Genomic DNA, 23,746 nt, shown 5'->3' with positions numbered 1-23,746 from the left:
AATTTCTGAGAACTAGTTTTCAACTACATCCCTGTGTTTGAGCACAGACCTTTGCTGTGAAGTTGGCCTTCTTAAAATTGAAACGTCTGCCTGGATTCACATCTCCCATTGGCTTAACATCCGTTTCTTTCCAGTTAATCTGATCTTTCTAATGATGGCTGACAGCTTCCTGTGCTCCTGGAGCCAGGCAATATAATTTAAACTGCAACTCTATGGCTATTCATAGCCAACAATCACCTTGATGATCTATGAACATGCTCTAACTAATTTCAGACAGTGGGGCCACTGATTTAGAGCTGCAAGTTGACTTCTTAAGTCTTCCCAGAAATACCTTCTTAAGCCACTCTGCACATTCTCTCCAACCAGCCAGATATTTCAGTTGCATGATGATTCCAAAATTCAGAAATGCCCTTTCTTTAGTCAGATTTGATGCTTTCCAACAGCTATTACCAAAGGAAGATACAAAAAAAAATCCCCTCCAAAAAAGGCTATGCCCGTGCGATGGGAAAATTATTGAACCAATGGAACATGTTATGTTCTATTGTCCCTTCTACACAGGAGCACACCAAGAGCTATTATTTCTACTTTTTATTAAATATCATGGTCTTTCCAGTTTATCTTAAAATGCTATTATCTGATCAATCTAACTCCATCTTTCTGTAGTACTGCTCAGTAGTCTGCATTCTACACAATAGGATTAACTCTAACCCCTCTTACATATTTTAGGTAAAAATGTATTGGTCACCCATCTTACCATATGGTAACTCTGGGTGGCTTATAGTTTACATGTTCAGGTAAAACATAAAAAGTTAATTAAAACTTAATTTGTGTTTCTACAATCTGATTATTGGAAATAAATATATTGAAGAAGCTTTCTGAACTTCAAGAATGTCACTATTAAGTGAATTTCTAAGTTGCAAATACTTTGCTTCAGCAGCTCACTTCCTTCCCTACTAGAAGTAATGAAGATAGCTTTCTGTCTCCTACAAAAACCAACAAGAGTGACTGTTAATTTTGTTTGTGTACTGATGAAGGAACAAATTTTTCTACTTTTGGAACAGAGGCCTAATGTGGTGAGGAGAGAAGGTAAGTTATGTTTGGCACAGCTCACTCTTCCACTACTTTACCATATTTAATGGTAGAACTGATTCTGGGTCTGAGATAAGCAAATAACTACTTGCAAGTACTTGATTTGATGGGAGGAAAAATTAATGTAGGAACACTTTAAAAATTGGTATATATTATGTTGGTATTTATTTCCCATAGCTTCAGAATTTTTGAGAAAATAAATCTGATTCCTGTCTGCAACATTTTTCAAATTCCTTTTCATTTCCACGGTTAATTCCACAGAACCATCACAAATATTTAAACAACAAACAAAGCATCAGCTAATAAATGTACAATTGTTGGAAACAGAATGCTGGATTGTCACTCTATACTGAACAACCCAATGGACTTGTTGCATGGAGCATCTTCAGGAGGCCTCCATCTTTTGGCTCTTTTAATTATATATTTACTTTAAATATTTCAAGTAAACACACACACACCCAAGCTAGTAGGCTGAAAATCAAAGCAGCTTTGCCAAGCACCATATTAGATTAGCATCTTTGAGCCAGAGCAAAAAACATCCATTGGGGTAGAGGGATAATACCTACGCACCAATATTTATTGTGCCAATTCTATGATTTACGTAGTTGAACCACACAAATATATAGTTTGTGTGCAGATATTTTGGAGTCATTGAGCTGTGTTGTGGATTCTGTTGTCTAGCGGGGTTATTAGAAAAATTAAAAAGCAAATGGCTCCACCATTGTTTTGTTTAGAAACAATGCCCCCAAAAAAGGAGGTGGAGAAGAAAAAGAAAATTGAGGTGCTTGGATAGCTAGATGTGAATGTCATGAATTTACCTTCTGGTAGTTTTCATTATAATAATCATAATTTCCATTCCATTTTGTGAACGCATCCATAGCTTGTTCACAAAATTTTAAATGTCACTGAACCAAGTCATCCGTCATAAGCAATATAAGGCAATTTAATCCCAGAGCGATTAAATAGTTCAACAATACAATATATATTCTGGATGTAAATTGTGAAATGAAATTTTTCAGGTAGTATACTTGAGAAAACCTATTCTTAGATTCTGGACGAATGCAGTGAAATATATTTATTTACATTATTTATTGTACATTGTGGACTGCCTGACATGGATTAGGAAGTTTATATGTTCATTTTTATGTGTTCTAGTAAAACAATCAACCAGCAAACCTAGTTTTGGGTAGGAGCAGTGGGGTGGAGTCAAACGAGGAATCAGCCTAGCCTCTCTATGTAACCACAAAACTAAGTCCAACCTCTCTTGAATTCACTAGATCCTTATCTAGTGCCAAAATAGATCTTTCATACCAGGCATATTATCTTCCATGTAATCAGCTCAAATCTTCCTCCATTTATTGCAGATTTGTTATTTGTGCCTCTTCAATAACCATACATACATGAACACACTTTGCCAAACAAAAGCATTTACTAAAAGACTTTATTCACAATTGATTTTTTTTACAAATATAGTTCTTAAAAATTAAGCATTTTGATCTCTTGTAACCAGATATTTCTATAAAGGTGGAAAAAGACTAAGTGGAATATGCACAAACAAAAACATTATAACAAAATGACTGCATGATCAGTTCACTTTACCAACAGTGTCATTTGGGATTATAAAGCTGTCATACAACACACATGGCACTTAAATTAAGAATTTCCAGGGTTTTGTAAATTAAGTATTTGAATAGCCACATTGTGCATATCAATGTGGTTGATTTAGCTTTTTTGCTAAAAAGCAATGGAAATTTAAATGCTATCTACTTTGGAAAAGACACTTAAAAAAAATAGAGTTACTTTATTGTTAAACTATATACACAGTGATCAGCATTAATTCAGTCATTTCTGGAAGGATAAAAGGGAATCCCAAAGTTGCTTATGTGACGTTGCTAGTAAATTCTAAAAAAGATAATCTGAAGGTATTCACACCATTGTAAATAATTTCAGGGTTTTAGCAATAATTTTTAAAATGGCAATCAATCTGAAACTTTATACTTTGGCAGTTTTCTGTAAAACTCGACTTTGCCGCTTTAAAGATATAAAACAATGTTTCTTTTATACTTAGCAATTCTAAGGGATATACAATCTTCTTGTCTACTTACATCACTTTACAAAAAAGATACATTAGTGCAGCTTGTACATACAACCTGATTACCTCTAAGTTATAGAACTATAGAAACGTTGTGCTCTTTTAAATAATAACCCCCATGAGAAAATTACAACTCTCTTTAAAAAAAATGAAATTGATAAAAATGAGTCACTGCGTTTGAGGAGATTATACACAATTAATTGCCTCTAAAGGATGGAAAGGGGTGGGCATAATTTTTTAAATGTTCATTTTTCATTCAATTTATAGAAGCAGACAAAGATGACTATAGGAAAATATTAACTTCACAGACATTAAATTAAGCCATGGATCACTGGCCTATGATTTATTAAATAAATCACAATGGTTAAGTACACACAATATGGGAACTCAAAATTAGACTATTATAGCTTAAGGTTACATGTGAGCAGCTCAGAGTCCAATTTACCCCAAATGGCACCTTGATGCAGTATACACTGGAGGGCTGGCAGTGAAAAGAGGAGGGGAAATGCCACATATGAGCCCATATAAGCTTCACAAACTAAATATAATGATTAGAAAGAATAAGTGAAATAATTCCCTTGTATTTTTTTTAAAGACTGGCACATTTTTGGGAACAAGCTGGTATATTATTGAAATTGGATTGCTGAATGCCCAACACAGCATTTCTGGAAAGGATATTTGAGCCCAATGACATACAGTCTTGGAATACTTGTTATATTAACCAAAAAAAAACCACAAAAAACCCCCAAACACAAAACAAAAGAACAACAACAAAAAAAGCACACCCTTTTAAAGCAAACAAATTATTTGCTATTCCAAATATCTTCATGTAAACATAATAGTGAGAAAATGATTCATGGTATGTTCATGATATACTGTATGTGGAAGATATAAGGTGGGCTGGGACAATAAAGGACTGATAGTCCTACCAAACAACTGACAAAACAAACAAATATGAAGTACTGCATTAGAGATAGTCATACCAGGTAACCACTTTTAGTTTTATGAGTTTACTCTTAGGAAATTAAAAAGTTTCACAAAATGCACTCTTCAAAAGGTCTTGAACAGGGCTAAGAATTTAACTATCATCTGTTGGATGATGCAAGGCAAGTCATGGCAGTGCACAGCGTCATAAAGAGGAATAATAACTTACAGTGTGTTTTGGGAAAGGATTTCAGGGTTAGATGACATTACAGACTTTTACCATCAATGGTGGCTCCCAAAAAAAGTAAAAATGGCACTTTAGTTGGAACAATAAAGCTTAAGAAGTGGAAATCAACTGTACGTTTTTACATTAAAACTGCTACATATTTTTTAAAAAAAATAATGTGATGGCTTTGAACCGATAATATTGCACATTATTATCCACACAAATGATTGCTGCCCTATTACACTTACTTTCAGAAAGTGCATTGACTTTAAAAGTATTTTGGTCAATCAATACCAGTAGATTTGTAACAGGATGAATAATATTAATAATAAATCCTGTACAGCAGTATATAGTTTGATTCTCACACTACATAATTATATACCGCATATATGTCTTACTAGTTAACATGCTGAGCAGCTACAGAAGCTATCTTTCTTTGCTGATTAAAGAGGTTAATGTTATTTGGTAATTAATTTTATGTTATATCTGCATTATAATACTTACTGCAACTGAAAAGAAACTTTACTACTTATTCCATTATTATGGCAAGAAAATCAACTGTCCCTATGTAAAATTGGGCTGTGATATAATTTTTAATATTTTTTTCCCCAAGTCACACCTATTGGCATTAAATATGGAAATAAAGTAGAAATTAATTTCCCTCAATGTTCCATGATAGAAATTGTATTTGCTTTTCTGTAAATCAGAATTTGAAAAACTTAATGTGAAGGTACTTCAGGATGCAAAGAACCAAACAGAAAATACATGAGCCCAACAAATGAGAAGCATTTTTTTCAGTTTGATACTCAAAGTTATATGCATGTTAGTCTTCTATGTAATCAAGAAATGACATCATTTGTACAAAAATGTCTTAATATAATAAATTGCTAGCTGCAACAGTCCTGTTCCAAATATACATGAATGTCCTTGTTCCTCCAATAATTTTACTTGCTGATTTTTCAGTTGCCATGTTTAATTTTCAGAATAGTTTTTAAGTCTTGGAGGGTGTGTGAAACTTAATATGCAAACTGGCAGAGAGAGTCAGAGAAAAAGATTCAGGTAAAATTGGGAGGGTAGGGGCATGAAAGGGAATTATTGCTTGTGGTTCTCCCTAGTCAGACTACCAGATCATCATTATGGCCAAACCTAAAACCTAAAACCCAGCACAATATGATCATCCATAGGGTTCACAAATAGAGTTGTGATGTTGCAGCAGCACTGTAGCATGACTAAGCCATGGTGCAGAGGAAACTAATTGCATTGAGGTGTAGCAAGTTTTGAAAAGCCTCACATCAGTGCAGATACTCACAACATTATGTATCATCAGGTTGTCTGGGGAACAGGGAGTAAGTTTATGCAATTTTTATAATTAGTCCTCTTACTTTGGCTCAAAACGTAGATAGCTAAATTTGCAGTAACAGTGTAAACTGATTTGAGTGTCCAGGTAGGGGGATGTATCACTGTATAGTAAATACAATATTAGGACTGCAGTGAAACTTTTAGGACTAGAGGTTAGCCAAAATTCAGTTTTAAAAGCTACATAATGAATGAAGGCTACCACAACAGGTTCCCTTCTCTTGTACATCAATCCCCAGGTTTTTTTTCAACAAAAATTTGCTTTGTTACATGAAAACATGACGTATCATATAAAATCCATCCCTACTCACATTGTTTAATGTTGCTTATTAAAACTATAATATTTACAGAAGCATCCCAAATGTAAACAGGAAAAAGAACCATTCCGTAACAAAACTAAAAAAAAAAGTCAGTCAACATTTGATAAAGTAGGGAACAGTTTAGGTTCCCCTCCCCCCTGCAGTAAAGCATTAAAGTACTGTGGTCAATTCTTTCAAAAGAGAATTAGAACCACAGTGTGAACTTCTAAAACATGGTACCTCTGAGGTATATTATCCCCCCCCCCCTTTCCACATTATTGTGCCCAATATCTGTCAAGTGGAAGAAGAAGCTAATGGAATGTTGGAAATAATAACTAGAGACTTATAGAATTGGACTAACCAATCTCTAAATAGGATAAATTTCAAAGCACAAAAAGGATATCGCACATTAGATTAGTTCATTTTGCATAACAACTAAAGTTTTACAGGAAACAGATTTTTCCTTTCAGTGAAAATACTGCTGAACTTCTATTTTCACCAAGACAGGCTTTGAGAACTGTGCAGTCTCAAAGGGTATCTGTGAAGCCATGTCCAAATGTCAACCCAATTTCACAGTTGTTTATGAAACAAATTCAGAGATAAAGAAATAGATGGGCACCAAAGTTATCTGTGGTTAGGCTTGATATGTAAATATGTGAAAAAGATTTCATAATCCAGGCTTCTAAGACAAGCCACAGTTCAATGTAATTGTATATACAGATAAGATAAAACTATATCTGGTTAATATGAATAGTACATCTTTCTAAGTATTCTGATTACCAATTAATGATAGACCCGCATAAGAAGAGGCTGTCACAGTTAGATTTGTCTCCACTGATCAGACAAATCCCACTGGAGCAGATTTAAAAAGAAAAAAGCTCTTCGTACTTAATTCTTTATGGCTTTTTGCAACACAGCAAAGTATTACAGCTTAAAGCAGACATCTCCTCACAGAGGAGGAAACAATTTTGCAGTCTAAACATAAAGTAAAAAGTAAGTAACATGATGAATTCTGTATTCTGTTTGACCAAGTACTCATTATACTGATGGTACAAAAACTAGAGATGACACGTTCTGGGAAAACATAAAAATTAATAATTAAAATTAATAATATTAGGTTCCTTGAGAAAAATTGCCAGGTTGATAGCAGACTGCAAAAACAAACAAAGAAACGAAACAAGAAAGAAACAAAACATGAAACAGAACCTGGTTTAAAACTAAAAAATGCCAACTAGAACATTAACAGCCATATAATATGCCCAAATAAAATTCAAAACAGCTTTATTTGCTGTCTTTTTCCTCTTTTCCTCTTTTAATAATTGGGAAAGGATGTGCCTCCGTGTTAAAGACCCAATGTTCAAATGGAAGAATATCATCTTCAGAGAATAATAAATATAAGTACCTAGTAAAGAACAATAAAATGCATTATTAATACATTACAAAACTATAAATATATGTACGTAGCAAATTTATTTTATTTATAATGAAAATGTATTATATTAAGAATTTGCTTAGTATTTCATTGTGAAATATCAAACTTCCACTAGAAATATATCAGCTATTCCACTTAAAAACAATCTGGTTATATTTCATAAATTGTATTCTTACATATTGAATTTGTTCAGTAACATAGTCTTCGACTTGTGATTGCAATTGGGGCCAAAATTTCAGTAATAATTCATAACAGTTGTAATTTGAGGCACCCATATGATAGGACCTAATTTAAATTTTTTAAGGCGGGTGTTAAGTGAATCATGCAGCCATAAGTCTGAATCATATGGTCATTAAGCAAATCACATAGTGTAAGTCTGAGTCCATTCTCCTGAATGGGTGTTTTTTTTTTGCTGGAAACTGGCAAAAAGTACCAGCACATAGAAAAAATATATATTGTAAATTGCAAACATGTGACTGAAGGATGCTGTAATCAGATTTAAATGGGAGCCAAGTGTTTGAAACATAGTCATTTAACTGCAGGGTATGTGTGCAACATTTTATGTAGCTGGAAGTGCTCTATGGGTTGTAAAGCACCTTTCCAAGGTTGTTGTAATTTCGAATGGTCACTAAACAACTAGTCATAAATCAGGGATTATCTATTTGTTCTTATATTTTCCTATTTCCCCCCAAGAGACAGTATTATAATTCAAAAAGACAAGCTTTTGAAAGTTATTAAAACATTTGTGGCTGAAAAGGCAGATCTCATTTCTTCTCAATTACACCAACATCTGACATCTGCTCAGATTAGACATGGGTAATAGTGCTTAAGACATTTTCTTGCTTCCAGGACCACAGAGCTTATCTGCTGTCCTGCTTCTTTCTCTTAGTTTAGGATTTGATGGCTGTTTCTCCTGATTCCCCAGTCCCCATCTCCAACTCTTCAATATTCTCTTTGTTTCTGGGGATAGTTTCAGATACATCTTCTGTAGCTTCAAACAGGTCTTCAGGTCAAATATTTTCCAGGCTGGGTAGCTTAAAAAAACACCACAGATAATCCAAAACCACCTAGTCTAGAAGCAATTCAGGTAGTGCTAGGCAAGAAGGTTGGCAGAAGCTTCCTGCCACAGCACTGGTTGCCCAGTGATTCAAGATAATCTGACATATTTCTCATCAAGGAGATTCAGCTGACCTCTGCTGCTTTGAAGTAAATCAGATTCCCTCTTCAACCTACCTTACTTTGTTAAAGCAAATGTATGTTTGCTTTCCACAGGGCTAGTTTCAGCTACTTATTGCTTCAATCCAGTAAAATATTAATTCATAACTCATTTAAAAATCCGTTCAATTGCTTACTTGAGCGTTTCTGAAAGGAAGAAACTTTGTTGCACATCATCATGGCTTTTACGACTGCTGTAAACATCCCTAAGGCCAGAATAACCACCATCTACTCTGCAATATTTTTCCAATGCCTGAATTAAAAAAAGAAAAAGAAAAATAGGATATTTTATAAGTATCTTTCTCAAAGCAAAACATTGTAGGGTAATTTGCACTATAATACCACTTTATAATTTTAAATCTAAAGCAATTATCAGAACAATAGTATATTCTGCATGAAACACAGTCATGCTGAACTGAAAATTGGAGTCAAATTAATTTAAGAATCATATTACAACTTGCATTATTTTTATTGCAACAAAAGATTTGCAGGATCTTTTGCAAGAGGGGTCTTTCCCGCAACCATTGAAGGAAGCAGTGGTAAGACCCCTCCTCAAGAAGCCTTCCCTGGACCCAGCTATCCTGAAAAACTACCATCCTGTCTCCAACATTCCTTTTCTGGGGAAGGTTGTTGAGAAGGTGGTGGCGCTTCAACTCCGACGGACCTTGAATGAAGAGGATTATCTAGACTCCTTTCAGTCTGGTTTCAGGCCTGGGTACAGCACGGAAACTGCTTTGGTCGCACTGATCGATGATCTCTGGGGGGCTAGGGATAGAGGACATTCCTCTATCCTGGTGCTTCTTGACCTCTCAGCGGCCTTTGATACCATCGACCATGGTATCCTTCTGTGACACCTGGAGGAGGTGGGAGTGAGAGGCACCGTTTTACGGTGGTTCTCCTCTTACCTCTCTGACAGGTCGCAGTCGGTGTTGGTCGGGGGCAAAGGTCGACCCTTGGCACCTCGAATGTGGTGCGCCACAGGGTTCGGTCTTGTCCCCCCTCCTATTTAACATCCAGATGAAGCCGCTGGGTGAGATCATACGACAGCACGGGATAAAGTACCATCAATATGCAGATGATACACAACTGTATCTATCTGCCCCGTGCCAGCTCAGTGTAGCGGCGGACGTGATGTGCCGAGGCCTGGAAGCTGTCAGGATCTGGATGGGGATGAACAAACTTGTACTCAATCCCGATAAGACTGAGTGGCTTTGGATGCTGCCCCCGACGGACAGCCTAGACAATCCGTCCTTAATCCTGGAGGGCGAACATTTATACCCCTCAGAGAGGGGCCGCAATTTGGGGGTCCTCCTGGATTTGCAGCTGACACTGGAACACCATCTGTCGGCCTTAACCGGGGGTCCTTTACCCAGGTTTGCCTGGTGCACCAATTGCGGCCCTATTTGGATCGGGAGGCACTTCAAACGGTTACTCACGCCCTTGTCACCTCAAGTCTGGATTATTGCAACGCGCTCTACATGGGGCTACGCTTGAAAAGCGTTCGGAGACTGCAGCTAGTCCAGAATGCGGCCATGCGAGCGATATTGGGTGTACCAAGGTACCCATGTTACACCTGTCCTCCGTGAGCTGCACTGGCTACCAATTGGTTCCGGACGCAATTCAAGGTGTTGGTTATTACCTTTAAAGCCCTACATGGCTTAGGGCCAACGTACCTGCGAGACCGCCTACTGCCACATACCTCCCAGCGGCCGGTAAGATCCCACAGATTGGGCCTCCTTCAGATGCCTTCAGCCAGACAGTGTCGGCTGGCGGGCCCCCGGAGGAGAGCCTTCTCTGTGGCTGCTCCAACCCTTTGGAATGAGCTACCCCCAGAGATCCGGACCTTACCTACTCTCATGGCCTTCAGGAAAGCTGTTAAAACCTGGCTATTCCGGCAGGCCTGGGGCTGTTCACCTCATTGTTGAGGTCCAGCCCCGATTAGAACGAATGTGATTTTAAATTCTGTCCTTTTCTTATTTTTTTCTTCCTCTTCTTCTTTTTTGTAAGCCACCCGGAGTCCTTCGGGATTGGGCAGCATATAAAATTTAATAATAAATAAATAAATAATAAATCTGTTTTATCCTTTTAAATTGGTAATTTTATTCCATTTTTGACCAAGCATACATTTTAGTAGAACAAGTTGTAGCATTAATTTAAGTGAAAATACAAACATACATAAATAATTAAGGTAATAATGGGTACAATTCTAACTGGAATTGGAATGAGCAAACTGACAGATGGCTAGGAGGAGCTATTTTTTCATAGCACACTCCATTGCAACAACTGGAAAAAGAAATTATAGCCCCAAATCCCACACTGATGCTGATCAAGAAAGTGACCATAATCTCTCTTGGGGAACTGTGAAGTTTTAAATCCTGGTTATATTTCAAGATGAAAAAGGTTTCTGATAATAGAAAAGGGTTAAGATTCATTTGATATTTTAATTCTGTTAGATATGAAGGATTCTGTAAAGTTTTCTTGATCATCGTGTCTAGACATCTTATATCAATAATAATTGAAACTGTTTGGAGTATTGAAATGTCTCCAGATTACAACTACTAAGGGGGAAACCATTGCATTAATCAAATGTTTCTTTTCCTATCTTGTTCCTTTGAATTTATTGGATTTTAAAGATAAAAACAGAAAAAATGAAATTAAAAATGAAAATTTTATTAACTATGACTAATTATGTTTTAAATATAATAAATTAAGTATCATTTTCTTTCTTTTTTCTTAAACATTAGATATAAAAAATGGAAATGGTTGAAATCTCTCAAATGACTTTATCTGCATGAGATAAATCGCAGCCTACCAATTTCCAGTCCATTTAAACAGTACATTGCTCTATGCACTAAATTCAAATAATTCTTTTAAATGGCAAACATATAAATTATAAGATACCTCAAAGAAATAATTTAAATGTCTCACCTCTACAGCTTCCCAACCCCACTGCCGGTACTTGGGGTCATGAGTGAATCGCCACATATACATATAAGTTTCTATAACTTCAGGTCTTAAGATGTAATATTTTTCATTTTGTCTGGTAGCAATTGCCTCAACTCCGCCATCAAATCGAAAAGCTTCTGGCCCCAATTTCATGCCTACACACAATATTAAAATATTCAGTGCTAGAATGAAGCCCTTTTAAAAGTTTTAGTAAAGAACCATGATCTTAATATATGTGAATTACTTTATTACATATAACATGTTGTATAACATGTTATAATTTTGAACTCCACATTGTAAGGATTCTCCTGCTGTATAAGGAGGTTGGTAAACATTTGTTTGCCACTCAACAGTGTTGGAATCTGAAGGACCACAGCAGGCAGAAAAATGATGAAAAGTGGGTAGAATGGTTCTACTTAGTTTGAAGAGGAAGAACCCTGTTAAGTGTTACATTATGCAGTAGCTTTAATGGATTCTTGCCTCAATATGATAGGAAATTGTGTGATGTTTGTGCACATAATGGCACTTTGATAGCTGAGAAATATCCAAATATATATATATAAAATAATGCCTGAAGCGATCTTGAATACTTTTTCTAGTGGTAGAGTTTTATCCAGCAAAATGTTTACCTGGAAAAACTTCACAAAATTGTGTAAGAGTGTCTAAAGCCATGAGGTGTTCCTAAATATTGTCTTATTGTATTCAAAACATATTTTGTTGAATCAACTTCTTTTAAGTTTTACACAACTATTCAAACAAAAATGAGGAAAATTAAACTCAAATATAAAAACATAACCAAAAGTTCTGGGGAATACATTGCATTACTTCTGGGGAATACATTGCATTACTTTATTTTTTTTAAAAAAAGAAAGTATTTGACAGCTGTAGGGCCGGAGCTGGTAATATGTAATTTATAACAACTCAACATGGCATTTGCAGACCCCCAAATTAAACAAATCAAAATGCTTAAATATGTGGAATTGAAATATATCATGCATGCCTATTGTCATGAATGTTTGCATGTTCATGCACATGGACTTGGAGATGTGTTTATTTTAATGATGATTGTGAAATTGCCTAACATCTGTTATATTTCAACAGTGGCAAACTTAGGTTTCATATTGCACATGTTTTAGCATTTCAGAATGAGTGAAGGAACTTGATAGCTTTTCCCTTACTTCTGAAATTAGTTTATGCAATCAGTGTATTGAAGCTATTATTAAGTTTGCTATTATTACTTAAAATTCTGGTTGGAAAAGATTAGGAAGATATGGGTATGTTGCACCATTGATGGAGAACAGCTTTGTGACAATACATACAATAAAGTAGTTGGGTTCACCTTGATAGCTTTTTCCTTACTTCTGAAATTAGTTTATGCAATCAGTATATTGAAGCTATTGTTAAGTTTGCTATTATTACTTACATTAAGTTCTATGGACTGATATCTAAACTGGCAGATGTCTGGTGATAGGCCCCCAAATTCTTAATCTGATATTTTCTTGCCCATTAATTCCCATGGAAGAAGAACTTAAAAAGAAAAACAATCAGAATGGGAAGGGCAAAAAAATTCCTCCACCTCTTACTCTGGCTATTCTGACCTACCAAGATTCTTATATTCTGTTGAGTGTCTCCCCTTAAATTTCAATGTATAGGATTAGCTATTTAAGAAAATTATTCCATTTTCCTGCTGCATAGTATTACTCTCTTTCTGAATATATTAACGAAGTATTTCTAGGCAGAATCCTGGAAGATCTTTTAATATTAATTTTTACATCAGACTGTTAATGCCAAAGGCAAACACTGTTAAAGGCAAGAGAGGATAACATTTGGATGTCTAGATGTTATCCAATTAAAGCTCTCTCAACATTGCTCATGCTAGCTGAGATTACTGGAGCTGTAACTCAGCAAATCTATAGGGCCATATATTTTCATTTCTGTTATAAGCAATCCAACTACTTCCCCTACAAACATAAACTATGTTACAGTTGGAAAACTGTCTACAGACATTTCTAACTCTATAATATGTAGAGGTAGAAACTACATGTAATAAAAATGTCTTATACAATTGATATCAGTTTGATTGGAAAAAGCCCCAAATGCATTGCCCTACATTCAAGTACAAAGCAATAAGCAACATTTTAAAGTCAGACCAAGAGCACTCAACAATTTATAATTACCTGTACGATCATAAGATTCATGACATGTGCGGGCAATTTCAGCTCCAAGTTCAATGTGATGTCCAGTTTGATCATCTGGTGCTCCATCTGCACCCAAAACAAACATCCCTCCAGCAAAACAAGTGAGATGACCCATTTTGTGTTCAAGGAGGCCACCTTTCCACTCAGCAATGTACATTAAACCATTGCTGGATTTCCTGATTAGATGGGTTTCTATGGACTAGAATTGTTAAAAAAAACTGTTATTAATCTACCATAAATAATTTCAATAATATAGGTATCTAAATATTTTTCACATACTTAAAAGCATTGAATATAACAATACCGTGTTTCCCCAAAGAGCCAGGCACAGCCTCATGGGCAAATGGCTGTGTTGCACTGTCGCAGCAGTGCAGCACAGCAGCCATGAAGTGACCACACACATGCACAGCCACCCGGCAAACCCCCTTTCCAGCTGGGCACAGTGCCATTCACTGACCTAGGGGTATCGCCAAGCCGTGTGAGCGCCTGTTCGCCACCACCTGGCTCCTGCACCTTGGCCCCTTCGAAATGGCAGTAAATGGTGCTCTGCACGGCTGGAGGGGGGTTGCGCGAGTGGCTGTTCCGCTCTCACTCACGCGCCTGTCAGCCTCTCTGCAGAGCCAGGGCACCTCCGCCGCTGCATGGCTTTTTTTGCAGCTTCCAAACCGAGTCTTCTGGGAGTGGCCGCTCTGGGCGTACACTCTATGGTTGTAGGCCAGCTGCTGGCAGAGCTGGAGGACTTATATTTTTGCCCACCAGAAAAATGTGGCATGGCCTTATTATCAGGACATGTCATAATTTTGGGGAAATATGGTATTCAAAATGAGTTGAGGGGTTGACCATTTTGTTATAAGCTGCTCAGTTTATCTCTACTCCAGCCAAAGTATGGAAAAATACAGAATGCAATTGTTGTTGTAGAAGAATTAATACAACTTGGACAAAGGGAATCAGTGTCTCAAAAACCTTTGACTTAACTTTGTATGCATTAACAAGTATTTAGACAGGGAAGGTTTGGTAGGTAATAGTTTAGTCATACATTATAGTAAGCCATGATGTGGCCTGCTTGGCATAGTGGTGTGAATTTATTCAATTATAATTCATTCAAGGAATATGGCTAAAATAACATGGCGTTCTATGATATGTGAACCCAGTCAAGGAAATTTGAACTTTCAAAACTTTACCTACCCAAACCAGCCCAAAATGTATGACAAAGCCCTTAAGCAAAGGTTTCTGAGTAAATTTAGTTGTGAAATAGGAAAACAGATCTCATGGATTTCTCAATTATAGATTTACTTAAAAAAAGCAAACAGAATCAGTGGGCTTTGTTGAAGTTGAAGTTTTCAAGGAAGTGTTTGATCTTATTAGTTGAACAAGGAACTTGTTAAACAAATGATTTGGAGTACAGAATGATGCAAATAGAATGGCAAATAAAAGGAAATGTGTGGTAAATGTAAACTATTGGCACATTAGGACAAAAAAAAATATCCCAATTCATTTTCACTGCATAATGGGTGATCAAGAAACCCTCTTCTCACACCTCCCCTTCCTCATTTCTAAAGCCTGAGACACCACACTAGATTGAATGGAGTAGCAGCCACAGTAAAGGAAGATTGATCAGAACTGCTTTGTCAACACACTATTCCTTTGGAGACTGGCTTTAGGTGATTTGATTCAACTCTTTAATAAGCAATAGCCCAACTGATTAAATTGATTTATTTAAAGATATGAACTAAACCTAAATATCTTCCAACAACCCACAACTATCTTCACTATAAAAATAAAATTGTTTTAATTTGCTTGCTATTTGTTTTTACAGTTACATATAATAATGTCTCAAGTTCTGTATAATATTTACCTGAACAGCATTATAATACATTTCCCTGGCTTCTTCATCTGTTTTATCAGACATCAACCATGCTTTCAGCAAATATTCATAAAAACTATCCCCAAGTCCTCCAACGGAGACATGATCTGGGTGAGGGGGAGAGCAATCTGGTGATGTTATGTACACACAATCCCAAAGGCAAAAAAATAATGGCAAAATACTATAGAAAAGCCACATTAACCCACTTTCAGCATGGTGCTTTATTCAAGCTATATCTTCTTTGATATATTGTATCTATCCCATTAGACTACGCTATTTTAAAACATGATGCTCTGTAGGCATAACAAGGGTTTAAATATGTAGCCCAATTCCCCCCATGTTGAAACAAGCAACTCTTAATCCCCAACAAACCTATTTTGCTTGGATCCATTCTTTTTCTACTTGTGAATAATTTAAGCTTCTGGTGTAGTGGGGTGTTTTCTTCCTTTTCTGCATCCCCCTTTTTTAAATAACAAGTTGACTTGTTAAGAATTCTGGAAAACTCAAACACTTACTTTTATGCTACTTTAGTGAGCCCTAAAAATGGTATGATTCAAAACTGAATATATATATATATGCCAACTGAATATAGCTTTGAATTAAAAAGAATTATATGCATGCTATTGAGGAGAGGGGAGAAAGAACAACTTACATTAGAAGTTCTCAAATTGTGGCCATTAAAAATGAAGACAAATAGGTTGTTTTATAAAAAAAGGTTAAGAAACCAGACATGCAGAGAATTTGTTTTCCTTATTAAAAGTTTCCTCTTTAAAGAAAGTTTTCTTGTCTATCAGCCTGTGACTTGGCATTTTGTTTTTAAAAACGCTACTTTTGCTTTCCCTCCCAAAGAAACTTTATGTGATAAGAAGATAGAAGTATGAAGAGTGGTTTTTCCATTATAAAGAACATTTCATGAATTCCATTAATAGAAAAATGAGAGCTCCAATAAACAAATAATAAAAAAATTCATTTTTTCTGGGGCAGGGGGAAGGGTGATCTCTGAATAGCACCATATAAAAGACCTTTACAGTTTCCTAAATGAATTACCTCTGAAAATCCTGACATTTGCAAATTAAATAGCATACACAGAGACTCATCAATAATAAGTCCTGTTATTATAGCCATTGTTGCTTGAAACAAATCTAATTGACCTGTGGTGCTGCAAATCACTTTCAATTTACTTCTAAAGTGAAAAAGAAAGCCAAGCTCAAAAGACAGAAAAAATAACAATAAAACCAGAAGAGACTCTCAAAGATATAGCTTGCTGGTTTCACAATAACATGCTCCTAAAGGCCTCATTAAATATGTTTCTCTCTCCTAGTTCAATATTTATAAGTTGCTGTGATGATGTTTGGAGATTTTAATAATTCTCAAAATGTTCTATCAAAGCTGGTGCAAAATGCAGCAACATGGCTAGTAAATGATGCCAGTTATTTTGTGGGTAAAACACCATTATTCCATGGTACAATTCTGGGTACAATTCAAGGTGCTGGTTGACACCTTCAAACTCCTTCCTGACCTAGAACGGGGCTACCCGAGGGCTCATCCAGTCAGGCAGGATGGGTGTACTTCAGATTCTGCTAGCTAAAGAATATGTGTCTTTTCTGCTTGTGGAACATTCTCTGTCCAGAGATCAGGATGGTCCTGACCTCGCTGGCCTTTCTTATGGCCCTGAAAACCTGATTCTCTGCTAGGTTATGCAAGTGTTTGTGGTTGATGTTACTTGGTTGCTGTGCATTTTAACTTTTGTAAAGTTTATAATTGTTTTTATTGTATTTTAATTCTATTCATTGTCCAGAGCCATTAGTTGTTATAGGCAACCATATGACTTGAATAAATAAAAATAAACAAAAAGGAAAACTTTGTTTTAGAAAGGTTTTATTTATTAGTGCGGAGAGTTTCAATAAGAACTTGAGTTTAAAAATGTGAATCAATAAAAAAGCATATTTACTCATACTAATATAGTATATACCAGTGATAGCGAAACTTTTAGACACCGAGTGCCAAAACTGCGTGAGCACTCATGCCCAAACTGAAAGGCACACGTGGACATGCACAAATGTGCACATCCGTGGACATGCACATGCATGCACATGTGCACATGCATGCACATGTGCACACGCATGCACAGACATGCACGTGCACATGTGCAGACATGCACACATGCACAGCAGAGACCCGAAGACCAGCTGGCCAGTGGGAGGCGGGGCATCCCAACACAGACAGCGCAGCAAGAGGTAAGATCTTTTTCTTTCGTGAGCTTCTGCTTCAACGTTTGCAGGGAAACATAAGCTCACAAAAGAAACGCTACAGAGATCTGACCTAGGGCGATGGTGTGATTGCCAGCAGAGAGGGCTGTGTGTGTCACCTCTGTCATGCGTGCCATAGGTTCGCCATCACTGGTATACACTAACACAGTATTATTACACTTATACCATAGTACATCTCCTTTATGGTATCTCTTATGTATCATTTTTTAAGAATGGTAATTTTTACTACTGTGCCAATCTGTACCTGTTACTGACTAACTGGCTATAAAGTTCACACCGCCAAGAAAGCATTCTGCGGTATCTCCTTAACTCTCTTCCTGCAGTAAAGTACCGTACAACTTGCTAGAATAACAAGAGAATTGCTACAACTCTTGTAACAAATCAATTATTTCCTTTCAAAGAAGTTATATGTAGTTTCCATACCATGAAGAATAAAGTACCCATGTCTTCTTTTCTGTTACCTTGTATCCTTATGAGTTACACAATAATTCTTTCTCAACTGGGGTTTCTTATTAATGCATATGCATGCACAAGCTGTTGTTGATCAACATTTTATACAAAACTGATGTAATTCTGTAGCCTTTGCTCTTAGATCTTCAGGGTATAACAGATCAATGATTCATTGCAATCTGCTAGCTTAATGAAATAAACAATAATTTGGAATCCTCTTCAATTGGCTTTATTGGGCAAGTTTTTTACCACAATTAGCACAAGAAAATGCATAACTTTAAGATGCTACGATACCCAATATAATGTACAAACAATAAATACCTCATGTTCAGAAAACAAAATACTAAGCTCGGTGGCAATCATTCAAGGAGAAATACCCAAACTGACTGCATAATTCAACTAACTTAGAAAAGATATTTTTCTTTTGTGCATACTATATTAAACAGAAGTACTTACGCTGTCCCCATTGACCACTGTTGGGGTTTAAATAATTAGGATAGAGTCCTTCTGGTTTATCTAATCTGTTTAATACTTTTCGAATGTTCATAACCTATTTCAAAACAAAAATATGTTTTTTTACATAAATATATCTATATAATACATTTACATAAAATGCATTGGTCATAATATTATTCTAACTTTAAAGTAAATATTCATTTAAGGTACTAAAGGTACTAATTAACAACTCAAACAACAGCTTCCTTCATGATACATGTTCTACAGAAATGGATCTAAAGCACATGTGCAATGAATCTTTATCAACAATATTTTTTAAAGGAAACCTATCCCCCATGGATGGAAACGTAAAATACTGAACACATAGCTTAGTTCCATTTGGGGAAGTAATCTAATTTTACTGTCTTTTATTGAGGCTGATGGCTCATCAGCCACATCTATGATCATATACAGAGTATATTTAAAGTGATAATACAGTTTGATTTGATAAACACAAATGTTAGAAAGTATCCTTCTGGCTCAGTGATTGGAATAGATGAGACTATTGTTCATAACAAGGATTCTGAAAGCAAAAACAAGATGCTACTTATGAATATAAAGTTCTAATGTATAAATGTGGAATGAGCCTAAGAGAAACCTTGGCTGCCTTTTATCTTTTTCCAGTGCTTTCTAATGCCATAGGATAGCCTTTTGTAGAGCAAGATTTGAGCATCTATATACTAGGGTCAAATATGGATGATTCTCTCAAGTGCCATGTCTTGAGAACATGTGTTTGTGGAGTGTCAGAAATAGAAGCTATTGCACATGTTCTATTCAATTGCAGCAACAGTCCTACACTTGCATACATTATTTGACTGAACCATACACTGTGACTTTTGTTAAATATTATCTTATTTCCTTCAGGGCATAAACATATATGTAGTCACTATTACGTGTACAAACTATTACATTTATAATCAGAACTTTCCATCAAAGAACATGGTTTATAGGACACATTGGAGTTGCGTACAAATGTAATGAATTCACTTAACCACACACTGTTTTTGAACTTTAGGAGTCATTTTATATCTCTGAATTCTATTTTACTTTATACTATTTCAATATTATTTTACCTTATTTTTTATTTTAATTTTATCGACTATATTTTAATATATTTTATCCTATTATAGGCTATTTTATCACATTTCATTGTATTTTATCTTATCTCATTTAACTGTGTCTTATTGTGGTTGATGGCTATGGGCAATTGACTAATCAATATATTATACTGTACTATACCCTACCCTACGCTATCATACCAAACTTTACTATTCCTGTGCTTTCTTTTCATGTAGCTAATAGGACAGCTCTTGATTTAGTTTCATTCTCAACAAACATTCAAACCAACCAACTGAACACACCACCCCCCTCAAATTCTTTTTCTGATTTATTTTATTTTAGTACTATTTATTTACTTCCACTATGAAATAAGATGAAGGACAGCTAAAAATAAAACATATAATAGAAAAACATATTTCTATGCTTGAAACATAAAGGCAAGTAAATAAAACATCAATTGATGTGTGATGAATCAATGAAATTATTGTACTAAACTTTTTATTTAGCTAATCAATATTTGAATTAAACTAGTCTCTTGCTGAATAAGAGGATCTCCAAGAAAGGCAAAGAGTTATTCTTTTAGTTGTATGGGTAGAAGAGAGAAATATGAGAATCTGAGATTTTATTTTAATGCTAAATCTTGTTTTAGTGTTACATGAATACTTTCTCAAAGTTTCATTTGTTAGCAGTACAAGGTCACTATAGGTAATTTCAAGAAAGTTCTTGAACCTCATTGAAAGTGACAAGAAAGGTTTTTGCACTTTGAATCTAATATGTCCAGAGGATTTATAATTAAATTTAAAATGTATAATTGATCAGCAATTGATAGGCCATTTAAAGTAGAAATCTAACCTTTTCAGCAAACAGCGGATTTCCAGATAAGTAGCTTAAATGTATGAACTCCAAATGGAGTGTTCCAAATTCTGCCAAAATACTGCTTCCACCTGAAGCCCAGGGCCAGTTGTGACCAATGCCACTAAAAAAGAAAGGTAGGGTAAAATTAACTGAGCTGGAGAAATAGAACAATTTGATTTAAAGTAATGTGAAATTGAACAGTCTAATTTCTCCTGACTTAGAACTCCCAGCTCTCTTCATCCTCAAATCAAATGAGATTGAAGGAAACCAGAGTCCAACATTTATGTGTCACTATTTGCTGAAACAAGATATCTGTCAGGAGCTCAAAAGCACAAGATATGCTAGGAATGTCTCTTTTGAACATTTCAGCAATATCTTTTAAGCATACACATTTTACTTTTCCCTCCCTATCAGAGTTGTTAGGGATACTGATCATTAGAAATGATCATTACTTAAGAATCTAGTTTCATCAATACTCTCAGGGCAGCCTTACTGTTACATCATTTTTGTGATGAATACGCTCATAAATGAAATCCCTATATAAAAATAGAATAAAACAAAGAATTTTGATAACAATAACCATCCTGCCATCTTCACCACTCCTTGCACAGCCTTCCTGTCTGAAACACTAATACTTCCAAACCACACAATATGGCAGGATGCTTTCAGTCATCCCTCTAAAGAAAGTTGTACGGGCAGGGGATGAAGATGTGCTCTTCTCATACCATGTAGAGAATACAAGTGCTGTTTTGCCCACTGTTAGTATCTCACTGTTGAGCAACTAACCTAATCTGCTCGTCAGCTGTACACCCAGAAACTTTGCACTGCTAACCACCTCCACAGCTGAATCATTAATAGACAGAGGTGTATAGCTGAGGCTGCTTTTTCTGAAATAGACAATGATCTCTCTTGTTTTTCCTACATTTAAAACCAGGCTGTTTTTATTACACCAGTTCATCAAACCCTCAACCTCCTTCCGGTAATCACCCCCATTATCATCCTGAAGAAGGCCCACTATTGTTAGATCATCTGCATATTTAGGAAATTAGGGAGCCAGAAATATTTGGGTTTTTTGCTTCAAGGCCACACACTTCTGATGAGATTTCCATGAATGTTATTTTGAAAAATAACTCTATATTTAAGAAATTTAACATCCAATTAATGGAAGAAAGGTGCACAGGCTATTAAATGTATGAATGCTACCAACCAAAACTGACACATCAATTAAACATTTCAGAATTAAGAAATATAGGTGCAAACTCATATAATAAAATTTGAGAAGATAGTTAAAATCAGAGTATGCCAAGAAATTGTATAGAAATAGTCAATCCAACGAAGAGTAAGGAAGGAGTGAATCCTCTTCTCTTAGTAAGGAGCTGTATAATTAGACAGCTATTTTGAAAGGGGTAGTCTTATGAATCCATCAATTCAAAACCTCTGAATGATCTCCCAAAGTTGCATAGGAACTCTACCAAAACTATAGGGAGTTGTGCAGGAAATACTATCACACACCATGCAGCTCCTATTCCAGGCCTCGTTTACTAATTACTGTATGTAGGTTACAAAAACTCTCCACATTAATTAAGAAAGCAACATCTTTCTCATTTTAATTCACATTATTTGATGTGAAAAAATTGTATATGTTGACTTTTTAAAACTTTCTTGATGTGACTTGTTTTTTCTGTGGTAGTTAATATACCTGAGTTATAGAGCAAAGTGCTGATTTTAGTATTTTGTTAATTGAACTACATTGATTCTGAGAAAATATAGCTGATCGGTATGAAAAAAATGGTTGACTCAAAATTTTAAGTAAGAAGGTTTAGAAGCAGCTTTTATTTGAGATGATTCTGCAATTATGAGTTATGTTTCGGGAACAGTGATTTGGAAAAGAAAAGGTCCCAGTTCATATACTTAATTGTGACCTTTACAGCACATGTTCATGGTTTGTTTTCAGAACCAAAAGCTATTAATGCTTCCAGTCCTACATCTTAACTTCAGTGTGGCAACAAGACCTGGGTCAGAAATTGACCACTTAGTATCATGGACGACTGGGATACCTACCGTTGCTTTCAATTCACCATTACAATCACGGATTCAGACATATGCAAGATTTTCTAACTATTTATCTCATTGATTCCTGATTTCAAAGCAAGAAACACTAAGCTTAATAGTTTGACTGAAAAATGATCAAGTCCCCAGGTTAAACCTGATTTTGCTAGCAATGGAAAACCTCTGCCTTGCTCCCTGCTGCTCCTATGTCTTGTACTGAAAATTAGCTATGTTTGCAATCTGCAACAAAAACACAGGAGAAATGACTACCTGGTAGCAATTCAAGGGATCAAAGAATTTAACTGGCAAGGAATACAGGAAAGTTGGTCTGCTTTTACCTTTTGATATTTAATAATGCCCAAGGAATTCCTGTGGGGGTATTAAAAGCTGGAAGCAACTTCTCCCCTAGTTCTACTGCTTTTTTTCGGAATATCTAAAAATGGAAATAAGCAAGGGTTAGGCAATACAGGAGAAAATGAAAAGAAGGTTTCTATATTTTAACCTGAAATTTCAGATAAAATTCAGAATATTTTTCCCAAACTCTTTAGAAATATTTGGCAATTTGACTAAATCAAATTCTGTTAATACAAAGAGTATTAATTACAGTTTTAAAAAAATGATAGGAATAAGGATGAACATGAGATGACGCTTCAAATTGTTATGAATTAAACCTGTCAGCTGCCTGCCTGCCAGCTAACAGAAGGCCAACTCAAAACACAGAGAAAAACAGGATTATTGTAACAAAACAGAAGAAACAAGAGTTGAGGCAAGAAATTGGGAGATTGTGAGTTCCAGTCCTGCCTTAGGCACAAAGTCAGCTGGGCAACCTTGGAACACTCACTCTTTTTCAGCCATAGGAACAAGGCAAGAACAAATCTAGGGGCAAAAAACCTAAAGGGACTAATCCAGGCAAATGCCAGGAGTCAA

The 23,746-nt window shown here is 35.7% G+C and overlaps 1 protein-coding gene across 1 annotated transcript in view; it reads right to left on the bottom strand.

The window, feature by feature from the left end:
- Positions 1–2,513: 2,513 nt before the first annotated feature.
- The window catches only part of MAN1A1 (mannosidase alpha class 1A member 1), a 69,499-nt gene continuing 48,266 nt past the window's right edge, over positions 2,514–23,746 (bottom strand). The window contains exons 5-12 of the mRNA XM_014060825.2: positions 23,158–23,252; positions 20,768–20,891; positions 18,818–18,911; positions 15,633–15,748; positions 13,757–13,976; positions 11,562–11,734; positions 8,771–8,886; positions 2,514–7,388 (exon numbers count right to left, since the gene is read on the bottom strand). Coding sequence (XP_013916300.2) covers positions 7,268–7,388; positions 8,771–8,886; positions 11,562–11,734; positions 13,757–13,976; positions 15,633–15,748; positions 18,818–18,911; positions 20,768–20,891; positions 23,158–23,252 — 1,059 coding nt within the window. The 3' untranslated portion in view covers positions 2,514–7,267. The remainder of the gene's footprint in view (positions 7,389–8,770; positions 8,887–11,561; positions 11,735–13,756; positions 13,977–15,632; positions 15,749–18,817; positions 18,912–20,767; positions 20,892–23,157; positions 23,253–23,746) is intronic.

This window comes from Thamnophis sirtalis, unplaced genomic scaffold (genome assembly GCF_051295495.1).
Source record: "Thamnophis sirtalis isolate CommonGarterSnake01/CBP01778 unplaced genomic scaffold, rThaSir2_p1.2 scaffold_6, whole genome shotgun sequence".
Taxonomy (NCBI): Eukaryota; Metazoa; Chordata; class Lepidosauria; order Squamata; family Natricidae; genus Thamnophis; species Thamnophis sirtalis.
This window is presented reverse-complemented; position numbering and strand designations above follow the sequence as displayed.